The sequence below is a fragment of the Ranitomeya imitator genome, chromosome 6, assembly GCF_032444005.1.
Source record: "Ranitomeya imitator isolate aRanImi1 chromosome 6, aRanImi1.pri, whole genome shotgun sequence".
In the NCBI taxonomy this organism is placed as follows: domain Eukaryota; kingdom Metazoa; phylum Chordata; class Amphibia; order Anura; family Dendrobatidae; genus Ranitomeya; species Ranitomeya imitator.
In genome coordinates this window covers 361,608,200-361,631,152 of record NC_091287.1, presented here as the reverse complement: position 1 = coordinate 361,631,152, position 22,953 = coordinate 361,608,200, and the positions used below count along the sequence as shown (strand labels likewise).

General features: G+C 40.6%; 1 protein-coding gene across 3 annotated transcripts in view; it reads right to left on the bottom strand.

Moving 5' to 3' along the window:
- The window catches only part of NETO1 (neuropilin and tolloid like 1), a 317,272-nt gene that overhangs the window by 47,494 nt on the left and 246,825 nt on the right, over positions 1–22,953 (bottom strand). For all 3 annotated transcript variants that reach the window (XM_069730976.1, XM_069730978.1, XM_069730977.1), the window contains one exon: positions 758–871. In XM_069730976.1, coding sequence (XP_069587077.1) covers positions 758–871 — 114 coding nt within the window. The remainder of the gene's footprint in view (positions 1–757; positions 872–22,953) is intronic.

Genomic DNA, 22,953 nt, shown 5'->3' with positions numbered 1-22,953 from the left:
CCTTTGGTCGTCTCAATCCCTTCATTATCTACGAGATCCGTTATGTAGGTAAAGTAGCGGCTTTTCTTGGTACTGCAACTAAAAGCAATAAATAGGACTGAGATGTAATACTGGATACAGCTGTAATTATATGTTATATAGTCGTGTTACACTCCCCTCACTTCTTGTAGCCTACAAGTGTACAAAGATATTATACAGTGACCATGGGACAAGTGAACCTGTGTGACTTCAAATGCCAGGGCTGAATTTTAGTCCCAGTCCGGCCCTGTCCATTGGCCTCGATTTTCACATGGAATTTTTTTAATAATTTTCTAAATAAAGGAGCATTCATTTTTATCTAAGGAGCTGGAAGAATTCTTTCTTATTTAACATTCTAAAGTGACCAAAACATCAGCCAGAAAGCATTAGCACTGAGATGTGGCCTGTGGTCTTCACCTACAGAACCACTCCTTTATTGAGGGTGTCTTGATAATTGCCAATAATTTCCATCTGTTTTCTATTCCATTTGCACAACAGCATGTGAAATTGATTGTCAAACAGTGTTTCTTCCAAAGTGGACAGTTTGATTTCACAGCAGTTTGATTTACTTGGAGTTACTGTATATTCTGTTGTTTAAGTGTTCCCTTTATTTTTTTGAGCAGTGTTTATCACTTTATATATGCCAGCATCTATAATATTGCTAAACCCAGTGATTATTATTGTTTTGCTATTTTTAATATAATAAACTGCTAAACTCAGTTCTTGTTCTAAGTATTACCTTTGCAGTGGTTTTCATCCCAAGGGTATACACAATTCTGAACTCCATTGCAGACCAATGTATTATTAATGCACATATTACTATGACAAAAAAATGAATTTGCTTCACACGGAGCTGAAAGGCAAGAGAGAAACATTAAATGAGAGTAATACTCATATTTACTTAGTATAGTGTTCAAAAGAATTTGGCCATTGTAGAAGAGAAAAACAATCATAGCAAAACATTAAAATATTATAGCAATATACAAAAACAACAAAGTCTTCAATATGTTGTCTTATTAGACTAGCTGTGAATGAAATGCAAAGTCCACCTCGGCTCTGTAAATAAACAGGAGTATTGGGACACTTTGCAAAATGTTGACATATAAAATGTGAATTATAAAATTAAAATAATATAATATGCCGTATATACTCGAGTATAAGCTGAGATTTTTAGCCCCCCAAAAATGGGCTGAAAGTGCCCCTCTTGGCTTATAGTCAAGTCATGGTCGGCGGGTGAGGGGGAGCGACGACTGTCAAATACTCACCTGCTCTTGGTGCTCCTGACACGGTCCCTGCATGTCCCAAGGTCTCCGGGTGCGGCAGCTTCTTCCCCTGCTCAGCGGTCACTGGTACCGCTCATTAAAGTATTGAATATGGACTCCACTCCCATAGGAGTGGAGCCGCATATTCATTACTGTAATGAGCGGTACCAGTGACCGCTGAGCAGGGGAAGAAGCTGTCATGCCCGGAGACCGTGGGATATGCAGGGACAGCGTCAGGAGCGCCAGGAGCAGGTGAGTATTTAATATTCACCTTTCCGCATTCCACCGACGCTTCGTCTTCCGCGTCCTCTGCACTGACTGTTCAGGTCAGAGGGCGCGATGACGTATTTGTGTGCGCACCGTCCTCTGCCTGAACAGTTACTGCGGAGAGACGGGACGCTGAGGAGCAGCGGGCAGCGACGAGAGGTGAGTATGTCATTTTTTTTACTACAGCAGCAGCATTACATGTGGCACAATGTTATATGGAGCATCTATGGGGCCATAAAGAACTGCATGGGGGCATTATATGGGGCATCTATGGAGCCATAAAGAACTGCATGGAGCATTATATGGGGCTTATTTGTGTATGGAGCATCTTATGGGGCCATAAAGAACTGTATGGAGCATTATATGGGGCATCTATGGAACCATAAAGAACTGTATGGAGCATTATATGGGGCATCTATGGGGCCATAAAGAACTGCATGGAGCATTATATGGAGCATCTATGGGGCCATAAAGAACTGTATGGAGCATTATATAGGGCATATTTGTATATGGAGCATCTTATGGAGCCATAATGAACTGCATGGAGCAGTATATGGGGCATAATTGTATATGGAGCATCTTATGGGGCCATAATGAACTGTATGAAGCATTATATGGGGCTCCTGCTTCAATATCGATATTCAAAACCACTTAACCTACTGATGTCTCAATTAATTTTACTTTTATTGGTATCTATTTTTATTTTTTACATTTACCGGTAGCTGCTGCATTTTCCACCCTAGGCTTATACTCGAGACAATAAGTTTTACCAGTTTTTTGTTGCAAAATTGGGGGGGTCGGCTTATACTTGGGTCAGCTTATACTTGAGTATATACGGTAATACCTTGGCTGTACCTCCATTTTTGTAAAGACCAAGATGAGCAGATTGGGCAAAATTTTAATTTGCCTGTTCACGCAGATTTTCCAAGGAAATTCAATTTGAGGAGAAGATATTCTCCATGGGTTTAATGTTCCTTTTTAGTTCTGGGGCATTTTAAGACCTCAGAGCATGACAAAAAAAAAATGTAAAACATATACAAAATTGGTGTGGGTGCTCATAACTGCCCCAGGCCTCATCAGACCCAGATGTCCAGAGAACTGGAAATTTCTGTGCTGGCAGTTGGAATCAGAAGATGCGATATGTGCAGGATGGGTGGCAGTGAGGAGTGGAAGGGCCAAAAATCAGAGTTGAGTGATGATATAAATATAAAAGTTTTTTTTTTTACTTTTATTTTATAGTTTAAAGTTCAGAAAAATGGCAGCCAGCTGCTGCCATTTTGTTGCATCCGCGAGGAATCAAATTATAAAAAATTCAACATTTTGGTCATTGTGGATTTTTGTAAAACTCTAGTAGAATTCAATCTCACTGGAATTTATTTGCTGAACTCTATTAATGAGAAATGGCATATTGCATTACAACCCACTACTTCACAAATAAGGGCAGCATAGCACTTAAAAAAAATGAGACAAGCAAAGCTAAAAAAAATGGAAAACCTTCTAAAAATAAAATTTCAAGATATGCAGAGCTTAAATTTCCAATGTCTATGTCTACATTCATGTACAGTATGTTCAGAAAATCACCAATAGTGGAGACACCCAACATCTGGCAGCAAGCATTTGTATAACAGATTAGACAAGATAATCGCTTTAACAGAACACCAGAAACAAAAGACTCCCTGAGCATGACAATAAGAGGGCACATATACTTTCTGATGTGGAAGAAAAACATGATTTGCGTACTAAATTTGGAGTAAGTTGCATCAAACTCAATTAGTGGAACACACTAGAACAAATTCTAGCAAAAGAAGGAAAAACATTAACCCTTCTATGTCACAGCCATGGCAGACAGCATCAACATAATACCCAGCTCAAGGAAAGGCAGGCCACACATTTATTTGCATATGATGCAAACAGACTGAATAAAACTGTAAGGTATGAATTGTGATATGGACTGGTGTGCATGCAGCGTGGAAGCACACGTTCACACTGGCCACTTAACGGAGAAAAACAAAGACAGAAACATAAAGAGGGCTCACAATCTACAAATTTCTTTAGAAACTCTCTCCTGAAACAAAAAAAAGTTCAAGTCCAGCCCGGGTCTGATCCAGACAATCGATGTATATGGACTGATGTGGGGTCCCTCCAGGAGATGAAAGGTACCATTGATAGCTGTGACTTAACTTGTCAGCGACATTCAACACCTCTCACGCTATGTCCTGGCCTTTTCTGTCTCTCAGCAGTGTCCCTGGCTGAAATCTTCTCACATCTGGACATGTTCTGGTCATGGAAACGATCAGCTCCACTCTCCCGCTGGTCTGGTCTTGGTATGATGCTTCCATGAGAGGATGTCATTGGATTCCCCTCCAGCATGACCTCTTCCTGTTCTCAATAACTGCAGACTGCCTTTCCTCTTCCTGTGTTTCACTTCACTTCAGATTTTAACTCCACCTCTGACAGCCATTTTTCATGTTACTGTTTTACAGGAATGCTTAGGCAACAGCGACATCTTGTAACCGAATAACAACGTTACTGGAGATGATGAAAGCTATTTACAACAGGTACAGTATTATACTCATGTAGACACAGGTATACACACTTATACCACCTTGGTGAGCCAACACACATCTCACAGTTCAATACACATACGGGATGGACCTGTCAATCAATTACAGTGGAGAAAAGAATCATCAAATAGTATTTTCTCTAAATGCTGGACCATTTCATAGTACAACATACAAGGCTGCAAATAAGCAGTCACACTCTGATTCATGCTGCTCGTGCATTAGGCAGCATTTCACTTTAACTGCAGACTAACACAAATGGATCATTAACCATGAATTGTTTTGCCATTCACATGTTAACATTTCATTGATATGTGAAAAAAATGTACATTTTTTAAAATGTAAAAAAGTTGTGTACATGATTGTGTGCTCATGTTTTGATGTTAAATAACTGATGAGATTCAGTTTACTGAAAAAACCTACAGGACTGTACAAGTCATGATTTTGTTATTGATTTGATCAGTAGAAATGTTATTATATTTACGTGTGTCCTTACTAGAACTATATTCACGTATGTTCTTAATAAAGCTAGAGGAAATGCAGAGATGATACTTCAGGGCTAAGATGTTAGGAATTACAGTATAAGCTGCAAGAGAAGACTTTTACAGCAGATGGCAGTGTTTGATCATCATACAAGACTGTTATAGTGTTGGATGTATACTGTATTTCGTTATCTTAGACCTGTTCCTATGTCATGTAAATGTACAATAAGGAAGCAAATTGAAACTTAAGCCACAATTATCCACAAAGCATTTGTAATATCTCCAAAATCTCCTGAAGTACAAAACACCACAATACCCAATATGTATTTTACACATATATATATATATATATATATATATATATATATATATATATATATATATATATATATATATATATATACATAGCAATAGTCCAAAGAAGGTGTGGGAAGAATGCTACATGGTACAAATGCTCTCAAAAATGGAAGTGTCAATTACCTAGGGTTATCAATTAATAAGATGTAAAGTTAATTTATAAAACAGATCTAAAACAAGTCAATAATTGCTGTGACCAACCTTTGCTCAAAACCTCAATTCTTGTAGGTACACTTACAGCTTTTGAAGGAACTCAGGAAGGAGGTTGTTCCAAACATCTTGTATCTAACCACAGATCTTATATGAAAGTAGACTTACAAAAGTAATTTTCTCTTAATGTAATCCTGTGTCACGTAGTACGAGTGCGTCTATCCTTAAATTGATTATTTAGTTGAATATAGTGTTCTGTATGGTGCGTTAGGGGGTGGACAACTGTACGGGGCTTACATCAGTTTACAACATGATCCTGTTATTTGGGTAACTTAGTTTTTTTTAATGTAGTCTCTGGTCTGTTATTTATTATCCCCTTTACCCCCAAGGGTGGTTTGCACGTTAATGACCGGGCCAATTTTTACAATTCTGACCACTGACCCTTTATGAGGTTATAACTCTGGAACGCTTCAACGGATCCCAGTGAATCTGACAATGTTTTCTCGTGACATATTGTACTTCATGACAATGGTAAAAATTCTTTGATAGTACCTGCGTTTATTTGTGAAAAAAACGGAAATTTGGCGAAAATTATGAAAATTTCGCAATTTTCCAACTTTGAATTTTTATGCAATTAAATCACAGAGATATGTCACACAAAATACTTAATAAGTAACATTTCCCACATGTCTACTTTACATCAGCACAATTTTGGAACCAAAATTTTTTTTTGTTAGGGAGTTATAAGGGTGAAAAGTTGACCAGCAATTTCTCATTTCTACAACACCATTTTTTTTTAGGGACCACATCTCATTTGAAGTCATTTTGAGGGGTCTATATGATAGAAAATACCCAAGTGTGACACCATTCTAAAAACTACACCCCTCAAGGTGCTTAAAACCACATTCAAGAAGTTTATTAACCCTTCTGGTGCTTCACAGGAATTTTTTGAATGTTTAAATAAAAATGAACATTTAACTTTTTTTCACAAAACATTTAATTCAGCTCCAATTTGTTTTATTTTACCAAGGGTAACAGGAGAAAATGGACCGCAATCATTGTTGTACAATTTGTCCTGAGTACGCCAATACCCCACATGTGGGGGTAAACCACTGTTTGGGCGCATGGCACAGCTCGGAAGCGAAGGAGCGCCATTTGACTTTTCAATGCAAAATTGACTGGAATTGAGATGGGACGCCATGTTTCGTTTGGAGAGCCCCTGATGTGCCTAAACATTGAAACCCCCCACAAGTGACACCATTTTGGAAAGTAGACCCCCTAAGGAACTTATCTAGAGGTGTGGTGAGCTCTTTCACCCACCAAGTGCTTCACAGAAGTTTATAATGTAGATCCGTAAAAATAAAAAATCATATTTTTTCACAAAAATTATCTTTTCGCCCCCAATTTTTTATTTTTCCAAGGGTAAGAGAAGAAATTGGACCCCAATAGTTGTTGTACAATTTGTCCTGAGTAAGCTGATATCCCATATGTGGGGGTAAACCACTGTTTGGGCGGATGGGAGAGCTCGGAAGGGAAGGAGCGCCGTTTGACTTTTCAATGCAAAATTGACAGGAATTGAGATGGGATGCCATGTTGCGTTTGGAAAGCCACTGATGTGCCTAAACATTGAAACCCCCGACAAGTGACACCATTTTGGAAAGTAGACCCCCTAAGGAACTTATCTAGAGGTGTGGTGAGCACTTTGACCCACCCAGTGCTTCACAGAAGTTTATAATGCAGAACCGTAAAAATAAAAAAATCATATTTTTTCACAAAAATTATCTTTTCGCCCCCAATTTTTTATTTTTCCAAGGGTAAGAGAAGAAATTGGACCCCAAAAGTTGTTGTACAATTTGTCCTGAGTGCGCTGATACCCCATATGTGGGGGTAAACCACTGTTTGGGCGGATGGGAGAGCTCGGAAAGGAAGGAGCGCCGTTTGACTTTTCAATGCAAAATTGACAGGAATTGAGATGAGACGCCATGTTGCGTTTGCAGAGCCCCTAATGTACCTAAATAGTAGAAACCACTCACAAGTGACACCATTTGGAAAGTAGACCCCCTAAGGAACTTATCTAGATGTGTGGTGAGCGCTTTGACCCACCAAGGGCTTCACAGAGGTTTATAATGGAGAGCCGTAAAAATAAAACAAAAATTTTTTCCCACAAAAATTATTTTTTAGCCCCCAGTTTTGTATTTTCCCGAGGGTAACAGGAGAAATTGGACCCAAAAATGTGTTGTCCAATTTGTCCTGAGTGCGCTGATACCCCATATGTGGGGGGAAACCACTGTTTGGGCGCATGGGAGGGCTCGGAAGGGAAGGAGTGCCATTTGAATGCAGACTTAGATGGAATGGTCTGCAGGCGTCACATTGCGTTTGCAGAGCCCCTAATGTACCTAAACAGTAGAAACCCCCCACAAGTGACCCCATATTGGAAACTAGACCCCCCCGGGAACTTATCTAGATGTGTTGTGAGAACTTTGAACCCCAAGTGTTTCACTACAGTTTATAACGCAGAGCCGTAAAAATAAAAAATCTTTTTTTTCCCACAAAAATTATTTTTTAGCCCCCAGTTTTGTATTTTCCCAAGGGTAACAGGAGAAATTGGACCCCAACAGTTGTTGTCCTATTTGTCCTGAGTACGCTGATACCCAATATGTTGGGGTAAACCCCTGTTTGGGCACACGGGTGAGCTCGGAAGGAAAGAAGCACTGTTTTACTTTTTCAACGCAGAATTGGCTGGAATTGAGATCGGACGCCATGTCGCTTTTGGAGAGCCTCTGATGTGCCTAAACAGTGGAAACCCCCCAATTATAACTGAAACCCTAATCCAAACACTCCCCTAACCCTAATTCCAACGGTAACCCTAACCACACCTCTAACCCTGACACACCCCTAACCCTAATCCCAACCCTATTCCCAACTGTAAATGTAATCTAAACCCTAACTGTAACTTTAGCCCCAACCCTAACTGTAGCCCTAACCCTAGCCCTAACCCTAGCCCTAACCCCAACCCTAACCCTAGCCCTAGCCCTAACCCTAACCCTAGCCCTAACCCTAGCCCTAACCCTAACCCTAGCCCTAACCCTAACCCTAGCCCTAACCCTAGCCCTAACCCTAGCCCTAGCCCTAGCCCTAACCCTAGCCCTAACCCTAGCCCTAACCCTAACACTAGCCCTAACCCTAGCCCTAACCCTAGCCCTAACCCTAGCCCTAATGGGAAAATGGAAATAAATACATTTTTTTATTTTTCCCTAACTAAGGGGGTGATGAAGGGGGGTTTGATTTACTTTTATAGCGGGTTTTTTAGCGGATTTTTATGATTGGCAGCCGTCACACACTGAAAGACGCTTTTTATTGCAAAAAATATTTTTTGCGTTACCACATTTTGAGAGCTATAATTTTTCCATATTTTGGTCCACACAGTCATGTGAGGTCTTGTTTTTTGCGCGACGAGTTGACGTTTTTATTGGTAATATTTTCGGGCACGTGACATTTTTTGATCGCTTTTTATTCCGATTTTTGTGAGACAGAATGACCAAAAACCAGCTATTCATGAATTTCTTTTGGGGGAGGCGTTTATACCGTTCCGCGTTTGGTAAAATTGATAAAGCAGTTTTATTCTTCGAGTCAGTACGATTACAGCGACATCTCATTTATATCATTTTTTTATGTTTTGGCGCTTTTATACGATAAAAACTATTTTATAGAAAAAATAATTATTTTGGCATCGCTTTATTCTCAGGACTATAACTTTTTCATTTTTTTGCTGATGATGCTGTATGGTGGCTCGTTTTTTGCGGGACAAGATGACGCTTTCAGCGGTACCATGGTTATTTATATCTGTCTTTTTGATCACGTGTTATTCCACTTTTTGTTTGGCGGTATGATAATAAAGCGTCGTTTTTTGCCTCTTTTTTTTTTTTTTCTTACGGTGTTTACTGAAGGGGTTAACTAGTGTGCCAGTTTTATAGGGCGAGTCGATACGGACGCGGCGATACTAAATATGTGTACTTTTATTGTTTTTTTTTTTTTTTATTTAGATGAAGAAATGTATTTATGGGAATATTTTTTTTTTTTTCATTATTTAGGAATATTTTTTTTTAATTTTTTTTACACATTTGGAAATTTTTTTTTTTACTTTTTTACTTTGTCCCAGGGGGGGACATCGCAGATCAGTGATCTGACAGTTTGCACAGCACTCTGTCAGATCACTGATCTGACATGCAGCAGTGCAGGCTTCACAGTGCCTGCTCTGAGCAGGCTCTGTGAAGCCACCTCCCTCCCTGCAGGACCCGGATCCGCGGCCATCTTGGATCCGGGACCTGGAGCAGGGAGGGAGGGCGGCAAGACCCTCGCAGCAACGCGATTACATCGCGTTGCTGCGGGGGTCTCAGGGAAGCCCGCAGGGAGCCCCCTCCCTGCGCGGTGCTTCCCTGTACCGCCGGCACATCGCGATCATCTTTGATCGCGGTGTGTCGGGGGTTAATGTACCGGGGGCGGTCCGTGACCGCTCCTGGCACATAGTGCCGGATGTCAGCTGCGATAGGCAGCTGACACCCGGCCGCGATCGGCGCCGCTCCCCCCGTGAGCGCTGCCGATCGCATATGACGTACTATTGCGTCCTTGGGAAGTAGGGCCCACCCCCCATGGACGCAATAGTACGTCTGATGGCAGAAAGGGGTTAAATACATATTTTTTTAAAAGCTTTTTTTATTATTACTTTTTCGCTTTTTATGCACACTGTTTTTTTATATTATACTATATTTATATTCACAGATGCACATACAGTATAGGAGTTCATTCATAGCACAGTGACCAAATCTTGTGTGAAAATAACAATCTCTTTTCTGTTCTATTGCATGTCTTGGGGCAAATGTGAGGCTCCAAGATATTGAGAAGTCAAAAATAACTTCTGACATTTTATTTGGCTTAAAAAAACTATTTTTCTCTCTGCTTCTTATTAGTGAGCATTATTAGTGTTTGGCCATACCATTTTGAAATACATGGCCTCTGTCTAGGTTGTTTAGTACTTCTGTTGTTTGTACTGCACTATGGTATTTGAGTTGAGGTCTCGGCATCACCATGGATTGGCTAGTGAAGCCCAAGTAGAAAACATATGAAAAGTAATGATATATGCTCTATTGTACCATTCTATTACTATACAATTTTTCCACTTTGGTTGACAAATGATGAGGTGCATTTCATAAGATGAACCCTTCCTAGTCTTCCCCACACTGTTCTTTTCTTATTATCCTTCCTACGTTAACCTTGGTTTCATCTGTCCATAAAAGATTGCTACAGAACTGATAGGCTATTTAAACGCTTTTATGCAATGGAAAAAAGTCTAATCTTGTCTTTCTGTTCTTGATTGTTACCAGTAGTTGGAGCACCACTCCAGCATTGGTTTTATTTCAATGATGGATAGGTGTCACTAATGTAATTTCCCTGACCCTAGAATTGTACTCACCAGCCACAGTGTTATGCACTTCCCGGCACCATTTTGGTCGTGCGCCAACATATTGTGACCACAACTTCTGACTGACTGGAAACCTATTCCTGGCTCTCATAGACTTACATTGAGTAGTGACATTTTGCTTGCCAAGCAAGAACTGGAGAGTTCTGGCAGGTGCCAAACTGCAGAAGGCAACCAGAGAGTCACGAATGAAGACAGAGCTGGTAAGTATAGTGCTAGGGGCAGAGAACTTAGATTAGTGACACCACTACTGCCGTAAATTTAAAAAAAAATGCTGGAGTGGTGCTTTAAGAAGACATCTCTTGATTGTAGACTCTGAGAATGATACAACCACCTGCTTGAAAGTCCTCGGGACTTAGCTAGATGTTGGGCAGTGGATTTTGTTTACCAGAAAAGAATTCCTCTTTTGTTTGTCACCAAGTTTTTCCAGGTCTTTTGGTGTCAATAATTTTGTCACTGCATTTTTTTCTTTTTAACCCCTTACCGGCATCGGACGTACTATACCGTCCGATGCCGGCTCCCCTGCTTTGATGCAGGGCTCCGCGGTGAGCCCGCACCAAAGCCGGGACATGTCAGCTGTTTTGAACAGCTGACATGTGCCCGTAATAGGCGCGGGCAGAATCGCGATCTGCCCGCACCTATTAACTAGTTAAATGCCGCTGTCAAACGCAGACAGCGGCATTTAACTACCGCTTCCGGCCGGGCGGCCGGAAATGACGTCATCGCCGACCCCCGTCACATGTCCGGGGGTCGGCGATGCGTCTCCATTGTAGCCATAGAGGTCCTTGAGACCTCTATGGTTACTGATTGCCCGTCGCTGTGAGCGCCACCCTGTGGTCGGCGCTCACAGCACACGTGCAATTCTGCTACATAGCAGCGATCAGCAGATCGCTGCTATGTAGCAGAGCCGATCGTGCTGTGCCTGCTTCTAGCCTCCCATGGAGGCTATTGAAGCATGGCAAAAGTTAAAAAAAAAAGTTTAAAAAAATGTGAAAAAAATTAAAAAAAACATAAAAGTTTAAATCACCCCCCTTTCGCCCCAATCAAAATAAATCAATAAAAAAATATCAAATCTACGCATATTTGGTATCGCCGCGCTCAGAATTGCCCGATCTATCAAATAAAAAAAAGTATTAACCTGATCGCTAAACAGCGTAGCGGGAAAAAAACTCGAAACGCCAGAATTACGTTTTTTTGGTCGCCGCGACATTGCATTAAAATGCAATAACGGGCGATCAAAAGAACGTATCTGCACCGAAATGCTATAATTAAAAACGTCATCTCGGCACGCAAAAAATAAGCCCTCAACCGACCCCAGATCACGAAAAATGGAGACGCTACGAGTATCGGAAAATGGCGCAATTTTTATTTTTTTTTTTTTTAGCAAAGTTTGGAATTTTTTTTCACCACTTAGATAAAAAATAACCTAGTCATGTTTGGTGTCTATGAACTCGTAATGACCTGGAGAATCATAATGGCAGGTCATTTTTAGCATTTAGTGAACCTAGCAAAAAAGCCAAACAAAAAACCAATGTGGGATTGCACTTTTTTTGCAATTTCACCGCACTTGGAATTTTTTTCCCGTTTTCTAGTACACGACATGCTAAAACCAATGATGTCGTTCAAAAGTACAACTCGTCCCGCAAAAAATAAGCCCTCACATGGCCAAATTGACGGAAAAATAAAAAAGTTATGGCTCTGGGAAGGAGGGGAGCGAAAAACGAACACGGAAAAACGAAAAATCCCCTGGTCATGAAGGGGTTAAGAATGTACAACATTGTTGATCTGTTCATTCATTAATGTCCTCTATTACTTTGTTATAATAAGTCGTTCTTTTTCTCAGCCTACTGATGGTCACCTTCACTTCTTTGGACTGCTTATTGAGAGTTTCCATGAATAGCTGCCAAATGTAAATTCATCACTTGGAATCAATTTGAGACCTTTTATTTTCCTAATTTGTCATAAAATAATTACATAAAACCCACTCCTGATCATAAAGGGCCTGCTCAGTTAATTGTAATCTAATTAAAGGGAACCTGACGTCTTTTAACTGACCTGAGATATAAGAGAATAGCCTCCCCATACAGATGACAATGCAGCATCTGTTGGTTGTACACTATAGCTGACAACTTGCTGTACCAGCCACGATCAGTATCTGCGCCTTCTAAATCTGTTTAACCCCTTAGATGCTGCTGTCAATAGTGACTACATCATTATAAATGGTTAACAGAGTGTGGGGGCTTCTTCTTTATCCCAATTGGTGCCCTCAGATCATGATTTTGTGGTCCTGATGTTTGCCATGGCAATTCATGACCAAATAGCGGCCTTAGAGTCTGCCGGCTATAGTAATCTGTTTAGAAGTTAGCAACATTTAGGTGGTAAAAATACACATTTTCATTTCTGTCATGCCATTTTGCATTAATTCCTGTAAAGCACCTGAAGGGTTAATAAACTACCTGACAGCAGTTTTCAATATGTTTAGGGGTGCTGTTTTTAAAATGGTATCACGTTTGGGGGTTTCCCAATATATGGGACCCCTAAAGTCACTTTAAACATGGATAAGTCCCTAAAAAAATAAATGTGGTAAATTTCTTTGAAAAAATGAAAAATTGCTGCTACATTTTTAAACCTCCTAAAATGCTAACAAAATAAAATAACATTTTACAAATGGTGCTGATGTAAAGCCGACATGTGGGAAATGTTATTTATTAATGGTTTGCTGTTGTATGACTATCTGGATTAAAGGGATAATCATTCAAATTTAGAAAATTGCTAATTTTTTAACATTTTTCTCAAATTTTTTATATTTTTTATAAATAAACACAAAAAATGTTGAACTAAATTTACCATTATCATAAAGTATAATGTGTCACGAAAAAACAATCTCAAAATCACTGGGATTTGTTGAAGTGTTGCAGAGTTATTACCACATAAAGTGACACTGGTCAGATTTCAAAAATTTGGCTCGGTCACTAAGGGGTTAAATAGGGCCTGCGCTGTGTGTTTGCATCTCGGCTTTGGGAAAATGGCCGCCGCGATCTCTAATGCGCACGCGCGGCATCCCGCGGCCATTTTCCTGAAGCCCCGTGCAGCAGAGCACTCGATCTGCGCACGCGCGGCCCCAGGAAGATGGCCGCCCCCACTGATGCAAGGGATTACAGCGCAGATCGCGCACTGCTTGTTCACCACTACGCCACTACGCCACCAACGTAAAGCTGAGGAAGAACCAGCGATGTCACCACGCCCTCCCGACCTGACCAGCCTGATTGACAGGCGAAAACGGCGACTTTGGTAAGTTATTTCTCAGCATACATGGGGAATCGGGGTACACTACATACACTATAGGAACACACAGCGCAGGCCCTATTTAACTGTATTTATAGCTCAATCTCAAAAAACGGGGTGACAGGTTCCCTTTAATTTTGTGACTCTGAAAATGAATGGACTATATAAAAATTACAGTAATTCTTAAATAGCTAATGGAATTTTTGTTTTTTAAAGTCTGCACTTCGATTTTATCTTGATGTCTTTGTGTAACATATGTGAGACCCGAAGTTTCATCCCTAAGATTATTATTACCACTATCGATGGGACATATTTACATATGTCATTTCATAATTTGGAAATACATTGTAATAATGGCTTTAGAGTTTGTTCAATATATTACTTTGGTCTGGTAAAACTCAGAGCTTTGCTCCCTATGAATTCTTCTCAGAAACCACTGTTTGGATAAACAAGCATTATTTATGAGTATTTATGAGTTTTAGGCACCAAGGAGCCCAAACAAATGACCTCATTAACTTCAGCTTCTAAAAGATCATAATACATCTAAACAGGAGCCACATTTTAAATTGCCATGTTATTAAATACTAGATACACTGAAACAAGCCAAAACATATTAAATTATTTTAAATGTCAATATGTGGATGGTAGAAAAATCTTTTATAGAACAAACACAAAATAAATCAAAAGTAAATTTAATAAAGTATAAAAAGCAGAATAGATATGAGAACATAAATAATGGAACATTTTGGTTCAACATGATTTTAACCTGAGCTATAAATAAGTCTACCTTTGTATTTGTGACACAGTGCAAACATTAATGTTGGAAAAAACAGATGTTTCCTTGATGAACAATTACATTGTTAGAATATTGGACGTAGTTACAGTACGCACTGGATGCAGCTCAACTACAATGTCAGACTGAGGAACATTGTGCTCACCAGAGAACTTTATTCTGAGGGCTTATCTTACATCTTTACTAAACCAGTGCATTTTCAAGAAGGGGTTTTTGTATCCGGGCTAAAGGTACCTTCACACTGAACAACTGAACAACTTAAAGGTACCGTCACACTAAGCGACGCTGCAGCGATACCGACAACGATCCGGATCACTGCAGCGTCGCTGTTTGGTCGCTGGAGAGCTGTCACACAGACAGCTCTCCAGCGACCAACGATCCCGATGTCCCCGGTAACCAGGGTAAACATCGGGTTACTAAGCGCGGCCCTGCGCTTAGTTACCCGATGTTTACCCTGGTTACCAGCGAAGACATCGCTGAATCGGTGTCACACACGCCGATTCAGCGATGTCTACGGGGAGTCCAGCGACGAAATAAAGTTCTGGACTTTCTTCCCCGACCAGCGACAGCACAGCAGGGGACTGATCGCTGCTGCCTGTCACACTGGATGATATCGCTAGCGAGGACGCTGCAACGTCACGGATCGCTAGCGATATCGTCTAGTGTGACGGTACCTTTACAACGATATCGCTAGCGATCCGTGACGTTGCAGCGTCCTGGATAGCGATATTGTTGTGTTTGACAGGCAGCAGCGATCTGGATCCTGCTGTGACATCGTTGGTCGGAGCAGAAATGCCAGAACTTTATTTCGGCGCTGGATCTCCCGCAGACATCGCTGAATCAGCGTGTGTGACGCCGATTCAGCGATGTCTTCACTGGTAACCAGGGTAAACATCGGGTTACTAAGCGCAGGGCCGCGCTTAGTAACTCGATATTTACCCTGGTTACCAGTGTAAATGTAAAAAAACAAACACTACATACTTACATTCCGGTGTCTGTCGCGTTCCCCGGCGTTCTGCTTCCCTGCACTGTGTCAGCGCCGCTGTGCTTTACGGCCGGCGCTGACACAGTGCAGGGAAGCAGAACGCCGGGGGACGCGACAGACACCGGAATGTAAGTATGTAGTGTTTGTTTACATTTACAATGGTAACCAGGGTAAACATCGGGTTACCCTGGTTACCCGAGGACCTCGGCATCGTTGGTCTCTGGAGAGCTGTCTGTGTGACAGCTCTCCAGCGACCACACAGCGACACTGCAGCGATCGGCATCGTTGTCTAGATCGCTGCAGCGTCGCTAAATGTGACGGTACCTTTACTTTCATCAGGCACTGTATGCTACTAAATTGCCATAAGATACACAATTTTAGGATTCAACTCTGCTTGCCAGTTTGATCAGTCATCATGTAATTGTTCATATGCAATTTGCATACTTGTGATCACCTGCTGACCAGCTAATCTTCCTGCTTCTCTGAATTCTAATGTTAAAGCTCCTATCTGATGGAAAAGTTATCAACCTAATTTGCCAGACACCCCATAGTGTTTTCATCTACTAATATACCAATATCATGCCCCCCCAAATTCCCTCACCCCACATACAGTATGATATCCTATACAGTGAATTCCCCCATTCAAGTACTGTATGGTGACCCCCTGCAAAGATTGATGTATCAGCAACACAGTATGATGATCCCTTAAAGTGCTTAATTCACGCATAATGGCCCACTTCCCTCTATACAGTCTGTTGGCCTCCGTAGTTCTCCATACACAGTATGATGACATCCCTTTTGCAAACAGTAAAATATCCTCACATGCCCTTTCAATGCAGTAGAATAGCCCTCACATCTCCCTATGCACAATATGATGGCCTTCACAACTTCCTATATACAGTATAATAGCCCCCATAGACCTTTATACACATTATGATGTCCACACAGCTCCCATATATACATTATGATATCCCCACAGTTCCCTGTATACATAGTGATGCCCCACAGTACCCAATATAAAATATGATAGCCGTCACAGCTTCCTATACAGTATGATGACCCCCACAGCTCCCTATGAACAGTATGATGTCTCACACAACACCCTATAAAAATATGATGGCCCTCTTAGCTCTCTATATACAGCACAATGTCCCCTGCAGCACTCCTATTTAAAGTACGAAGACTCCTATAGATTCTCTTTCTACAGTACGATAGTCTGCACAGCTCCCCTATATGTAAATTATGATGGAGTCCACATTTCCTTAGAGAAAGTAGGATTTCACATCAGCACCCTATACACTGTATGATGACCCCCACAACTCCTTGTATATATTATGATTGCCTTTGCAGCTCCCTATACACAGTATGGTATCCCCACAGTGATGTTCTGACTGCTCCAGATATACAGTAGGACAATCATCACAGGCTCAATATATACAGTATAATGTTTTCACAGTTCCCATTAAATAGTATGGTTTACAGTCCACTATGCACAGTATGCTGGCCCCTACAGCTCTCCTATATTACTAGTATGATGAGACCAACAGCTCCTTATATACTGTTTGCTGTCCTCTACAGATACCATTCAGATGGCATCGCCAGCTCAGTTAGTGAAGAAGAGATCATGGCACATTGGATTTCCAGTGGGCCAGTCTGACCCTCCTAATATATCCATAGCTTTATGGGTGTAGTATGTATTAATGTATGTATTAACGCGCACCATTTTGAATGTTAAGTAGACAATTTTTCCCTGAAAGTGATAACAAAGGTTTTATAAATGTGTTTTAATTACTTGCAAACACTTTGGAATTTTTTTTTGCATTTTTTGCTTTGTTGCAGTAGCAATAATTACTCAAATGACAACCTGAAGTGCAGCCGTATTAACTTTAACTTTTAAATTAGTTTTCCAGCAATTATAGATCAACTGTCATATTGTCAGACTGTTTATTCAATAACAAAGTGACAATTTACTGAGTAATTCTTTCAGACATAACAACAAATGTGACTACACTTTCTGGTGGCCAGTTAGTAAATGCAAAGAAACAATGCAAATAAACAAGAAAATATCCATATCTTTAAAAATTAAAGAAATCTACTTTAACAAACACTACATGAGGAGCTTAAAGAGGTTGTCCACTAGTAGGATAACCCCTTCACAATCTAAATGTTTGGCCTTGATTAAATAAAAAGCTAATACCTCCCATGTCGAAGCCGTTTCAGCACTGTTGGCACTCGTGGTCCCAGGGCTCTCGTGCGGTTGCATGACATGTGGTGCACAGCGCCCCTATCAGCGCTGGCTTCACTGTCCCCACCTTCTGTTGAACTGAACATGAAGAGGAAGCCAGGGCTGCAGCTGATCTCTGAGTTCCTCTTCATGTTCAAATCGCACGAAGGCAGAGACAGTGATGCTAGCGATGATTGGGTGCCAGGTTCACATGTTATGTAACCGCACGAGAGCCCCGGCACCACGAGTACCGACATCACTGGAACAGCACTGGTATGAGAGGTGAGCATAAGCTTTTTTTTATTTTATCAGGGCCAAACATTTAGATTGAGATGGGGTTGTCCTAGTAATGAACAACCTCTTTAACAGTGGGAGAATGATTCATTTGCAGACTATCTTCACCTTGCCTTGCAGCAGAAATGCAGGGAACCAATGGGCTACTATGGCTATATAACATATGGAATATCATATACCAATGCTTATTAGATCCTACCACAGGAAGGACCTTAAGAGTTGCAAGTCACTATAATGGTATTAGAACTTTCTAAAAGGGGAACATCATTAAGGACTTGGGAGGGGTGTATGTATATATATATATATATATGTATATATATATATATATATATCTAATATATAAAGCTGAATGTGTGTGTGTGTATGTGTGTATGTATGTATGTATGTCCAGGATTGGCATCTGCACCGTCGCAGCTACAGCCACAAAATTTTGCACAGTCACACGTCTGGACCCCGAGAGCGTCATAGGCTATGTGGTGAGGCGAAATTTTAACCCCGCGCGTTCCAATTCACCAAACAATTTTGCCCCTATCTACATAATGGGGAAAAAGTGAAAGGAAAAGTGTTGGAGGCGTCGCAGCTACAGCCACAAAATTTTGCACAGTCACACGTCTGGACCCTGAGAGCGTCATAGGCTATGTTTTGAGGTGAAATTTTAACCCCGCGCTTTCCAATTCACCAAACAATTTTGCCCCTATCTGCATAATGGGGAAAAAGTGAAAGGAAAAGTGTTCGAGGCAAATTGACAGCTGCCAGATGTGAACAAGGGGGACTTAAAGAGTGAGAGCAATGGCGCCAAAGAGTACATACCGTACAGATGCTAAGGTGAGGCCCCGACATGGGATGCTCACCACACACGGGGATATGAACACACACACAAAAGGCACCACAAACTACCACGTGCTTGAACACATACACCAACCTCGCTACATAAAAGTTGAAACACAAAAGTCGCCGCTCAAAACTCGCCACGCGCAAAACTCGCCACATGCAAAACTAGGCTCACGCAAAACTCGCCACACGTGCAAAACTTGCACACGCGGAAAAATTGCCACATGCACAAAAGTTGCAACACATGCAAAAGTTGCCTCACACAAAACTTGCACATACTCAAAACGCACCACACATAAAACTCGCCACGCGCAAAACTCGCCATGCGCAAAACTTGCTGCACACAACTTGCTACACTACCCTGTCACGTGCAACTCGACACACAAAAAGTTGCTACACGCATGTCACCACACAAAACTCATCTCACAAAAGTCGCTACATGCATGTCGCCACATGCAACTCAACACACACAACTTGACACATGAAACTTGCCCTAAAACACACACAAGTCTGGTATTATCCTTCAAAAATAAAAATCTGATTAATAAGCAGACAAACTACAAGAGCAACAAATGTACCATATAGGAAATACGGCAGTGTCAGTCACATGACCTGTCTATTATGTATATGTGTGAGCTAATATATACTGCCAGGGGGAGGGCTTCCTGTTGGCTGGGGATTTATCAGGCTGCCAATTTAGCTTACAAATACTGAGGTAAAAATACTGACCAAATAACGTGTGAATGCGGTCTAATACAGGAGGAGATGACACACAGATATATACTATATACAGGAGGAGATGACACACAGGTATATACTATAAACAGGAGAGATGACACACAGGTATATACTATATACAGGAGGAGATGACACACAGGTATATACTATAAACAGGAGAGATGACACACAGGTATATACTATATACAGGAGCAGATGACACACAGGTATATACTATATACAGGAGGAGATGACTTGCAGGTATATACTATATACAGGAGGAGATGACACACGTATATACTATATACAGGAGGAGATGACATACAGGTATTTACTATATACAAGAGGAGATGACACACAAGTATATACTATATACAGGAGGAAATGACACACAGGTGTATACTATATACAGGAGGAGATGACACACACACACATATATACTATATACAGGGGAGATGACACACAGGTATATACTATATACAGGAGGAGATGACATACAGGTATATACTATATACAGGAGGACATGACACACAGGTATATACTATATACAGGAGGAGATGACATACAGGTATCTACTATATACAGGAGGAGATGACAACCTGGTATATACTATATACAGGGGAGATGACACATAGGTATATACAGTGGAGATGACACACAGGTATATACTATATACAGGAGGAGTTGGTAAACAGGTATATACTATATACTGGAGGAGATGACACACAGGTATATACTATATACAGGAGCAGATGATACACAGGTATATACTATATACAGGAGGAGATGACTTACAGGTACATACTATATACAGGAGGAGATGACACACGTATATACTATATACAGGAGGAGATGACATACAGGTACATACTATATACAGGAGGAGATGACACATGTATATACTATATACAGGAGGAGATGACATACAGGTATATACTATATAAAAGAGGAGATGACACATAGGTATATAGAGGAGGAGATGACACACAGGTATATACTATATACAGGAGCAGATGATACACAGGTATATACTGTATACAGGAGGAGATGACTTACAGGTACATACTATATACAGGAGGAGATGACACACGTATATACTATATACAGGAGGAGATGACATACAGGTACATACTATATACAGGAGGAGATGACACATGTATATACTATATACAGGAGGAGATGACATACAGGTATATACTATATAAAAGAGGAGATGACACATAGGTATATAGAGGAGGAGATGACACACAGGTATATACTATATACAGGAGCAGATGATACACAGGTATATACTGTATACAGGAGGAGATGACTTACAGGTACATACTATATACAGGAGGAGATGACACACGTATATACTATATACAGGAGGAGATGACATACAGGTATATACTATATACAGGAGATGACATACAGGTATATAGTATATACAGAAGAGATGACATACAGGTATATAATATATATAGGAGGAGATGACACATGGGTATATACAATATACAGGAGGAGATGACATACAGCAAGCAGGTATATACTATTTACAGGGGAGATGACATACAGGTATATACTATATACAAGAGAAGACATACAGGTGTATACTATATATAAGGGAGATGACAAACATGTATATACTGAGGTGAAATGAGGGGTGTGAGGTGAAAATGAAAAGGTGTGAGTGCAAAATGAGAGGAGTGAGGGAAAATAGTGGAGTGATTGGAAAATGAGATGTGAGGTCGAAATGACAAGTGTTAGGGGGGAATGAGAGGAGTGAGGGGGAAAATGAGGTGTGTAAGGGAGAAAATGAGAGGTGTAAGGGAGAAAATGAGAGGCATGATGGGAAAATAAGAAACGTGAGGTGCTATAACTAACCACAGATATTTACTATGCCCAGGCAACGCCGAGCTCTTCAGCTAGTATATATATATAATCCAAGCAAAAGAACTCTCACTAACAAGCACTAAAACTCAACTTTTATTGATATTTAAAAAGCAGGGCATTTATATATTTGTACATTTTTGTCCCCACACTGCCTAAATCATTCTAATTGTGTTTGTATAAAGTGGCAAAAGCCAAGATTATCTGATGGTCTCACCTCAGATGTCCACTCTGTTGGCAAGATAGGACAATTTGTTAGAACAGCACAAGTCCCTCCAACATGTTTCACTGCAGCAGTGGCATCATCATTGGTTGGCTCACGTCACTCTATACAAATACAATTAGAATGATGTAGCCCAGTGTTCCCCAACTCCGGTCCTCAAGAGCCACCAACAGGTCATGTTTTCAGGATTTCTTTAGTATTGCAAAGGTGATGGAATTATTGCCTGTGCAGGTGATGCAATTATCAACAATGTACAAATATCATGCTCGGGAGACACATGGCCAGTCCATTCATTGGGGACTGTGATCAGACCTAACTCCACAGACAGCTTGCATGAGCCCTAATGCAGCTATAATACAAAGCATTGCAATGTAATACCTAAGCAATCATATAATTATGTGTTCAAGTTTCCTAGGACGGATAAAAAATTGTTAAAACATAGCATTTTTAAGTGTTTAAGAAGAAATAAATCTTGTTCTCCCAATAAAAAACTGTGGAATTTTGAAAACTAAAAAAAAAAAAATCTAAAAAAAATACATGGTAAACAACATAGAAGATAAATCACTGCCAGAATTTCAGCCTATGCACCTCCTGCATAACAAAATAAATAAAAAAAAGATCTAAAAGTCCTATTTACCCCAAAATTGAACCACATTGATCTCCTTAAAGGAGGTATCTCTATAAACAGAAAAGTGAAAAAATTACTGATTTAAGCCTTAAGCTATGTCCCCACTATCAGGAAATAGCAGTGTTTTAGATGCAGGTATTTTTGCTGTGTCCAAAACACTGCATTCAAATCACGCATTTAAATCCGCATGTGTTCAGTGAATCATGCGGATTTACCCCATCATATGACTGGCTATGGGTGAAACTATGCAGCAGAGACTAATATCTCCGCTGCAGATAATTAACATGCTGCGGCTCGTAGACTCGTAGTGTGTGAGTTTACGTAGCGTTAGAAGCACAGTGGGCATGGGATTTCTGTAAATCCCTTCCATGCCTCTAATTTAGAACGCAGCGTTTTGGCAGCAGAGCAGGTGAGCTGTGTCCAAAAAATTGCTCTTCCAGGTCGTGTGTACGTACCCTTAAAGCATGAAAAGTTTACCACCAAAAACAAGTTGTTTAAAAAGATATGGTCAAAAGTAGTAAAGCCTAA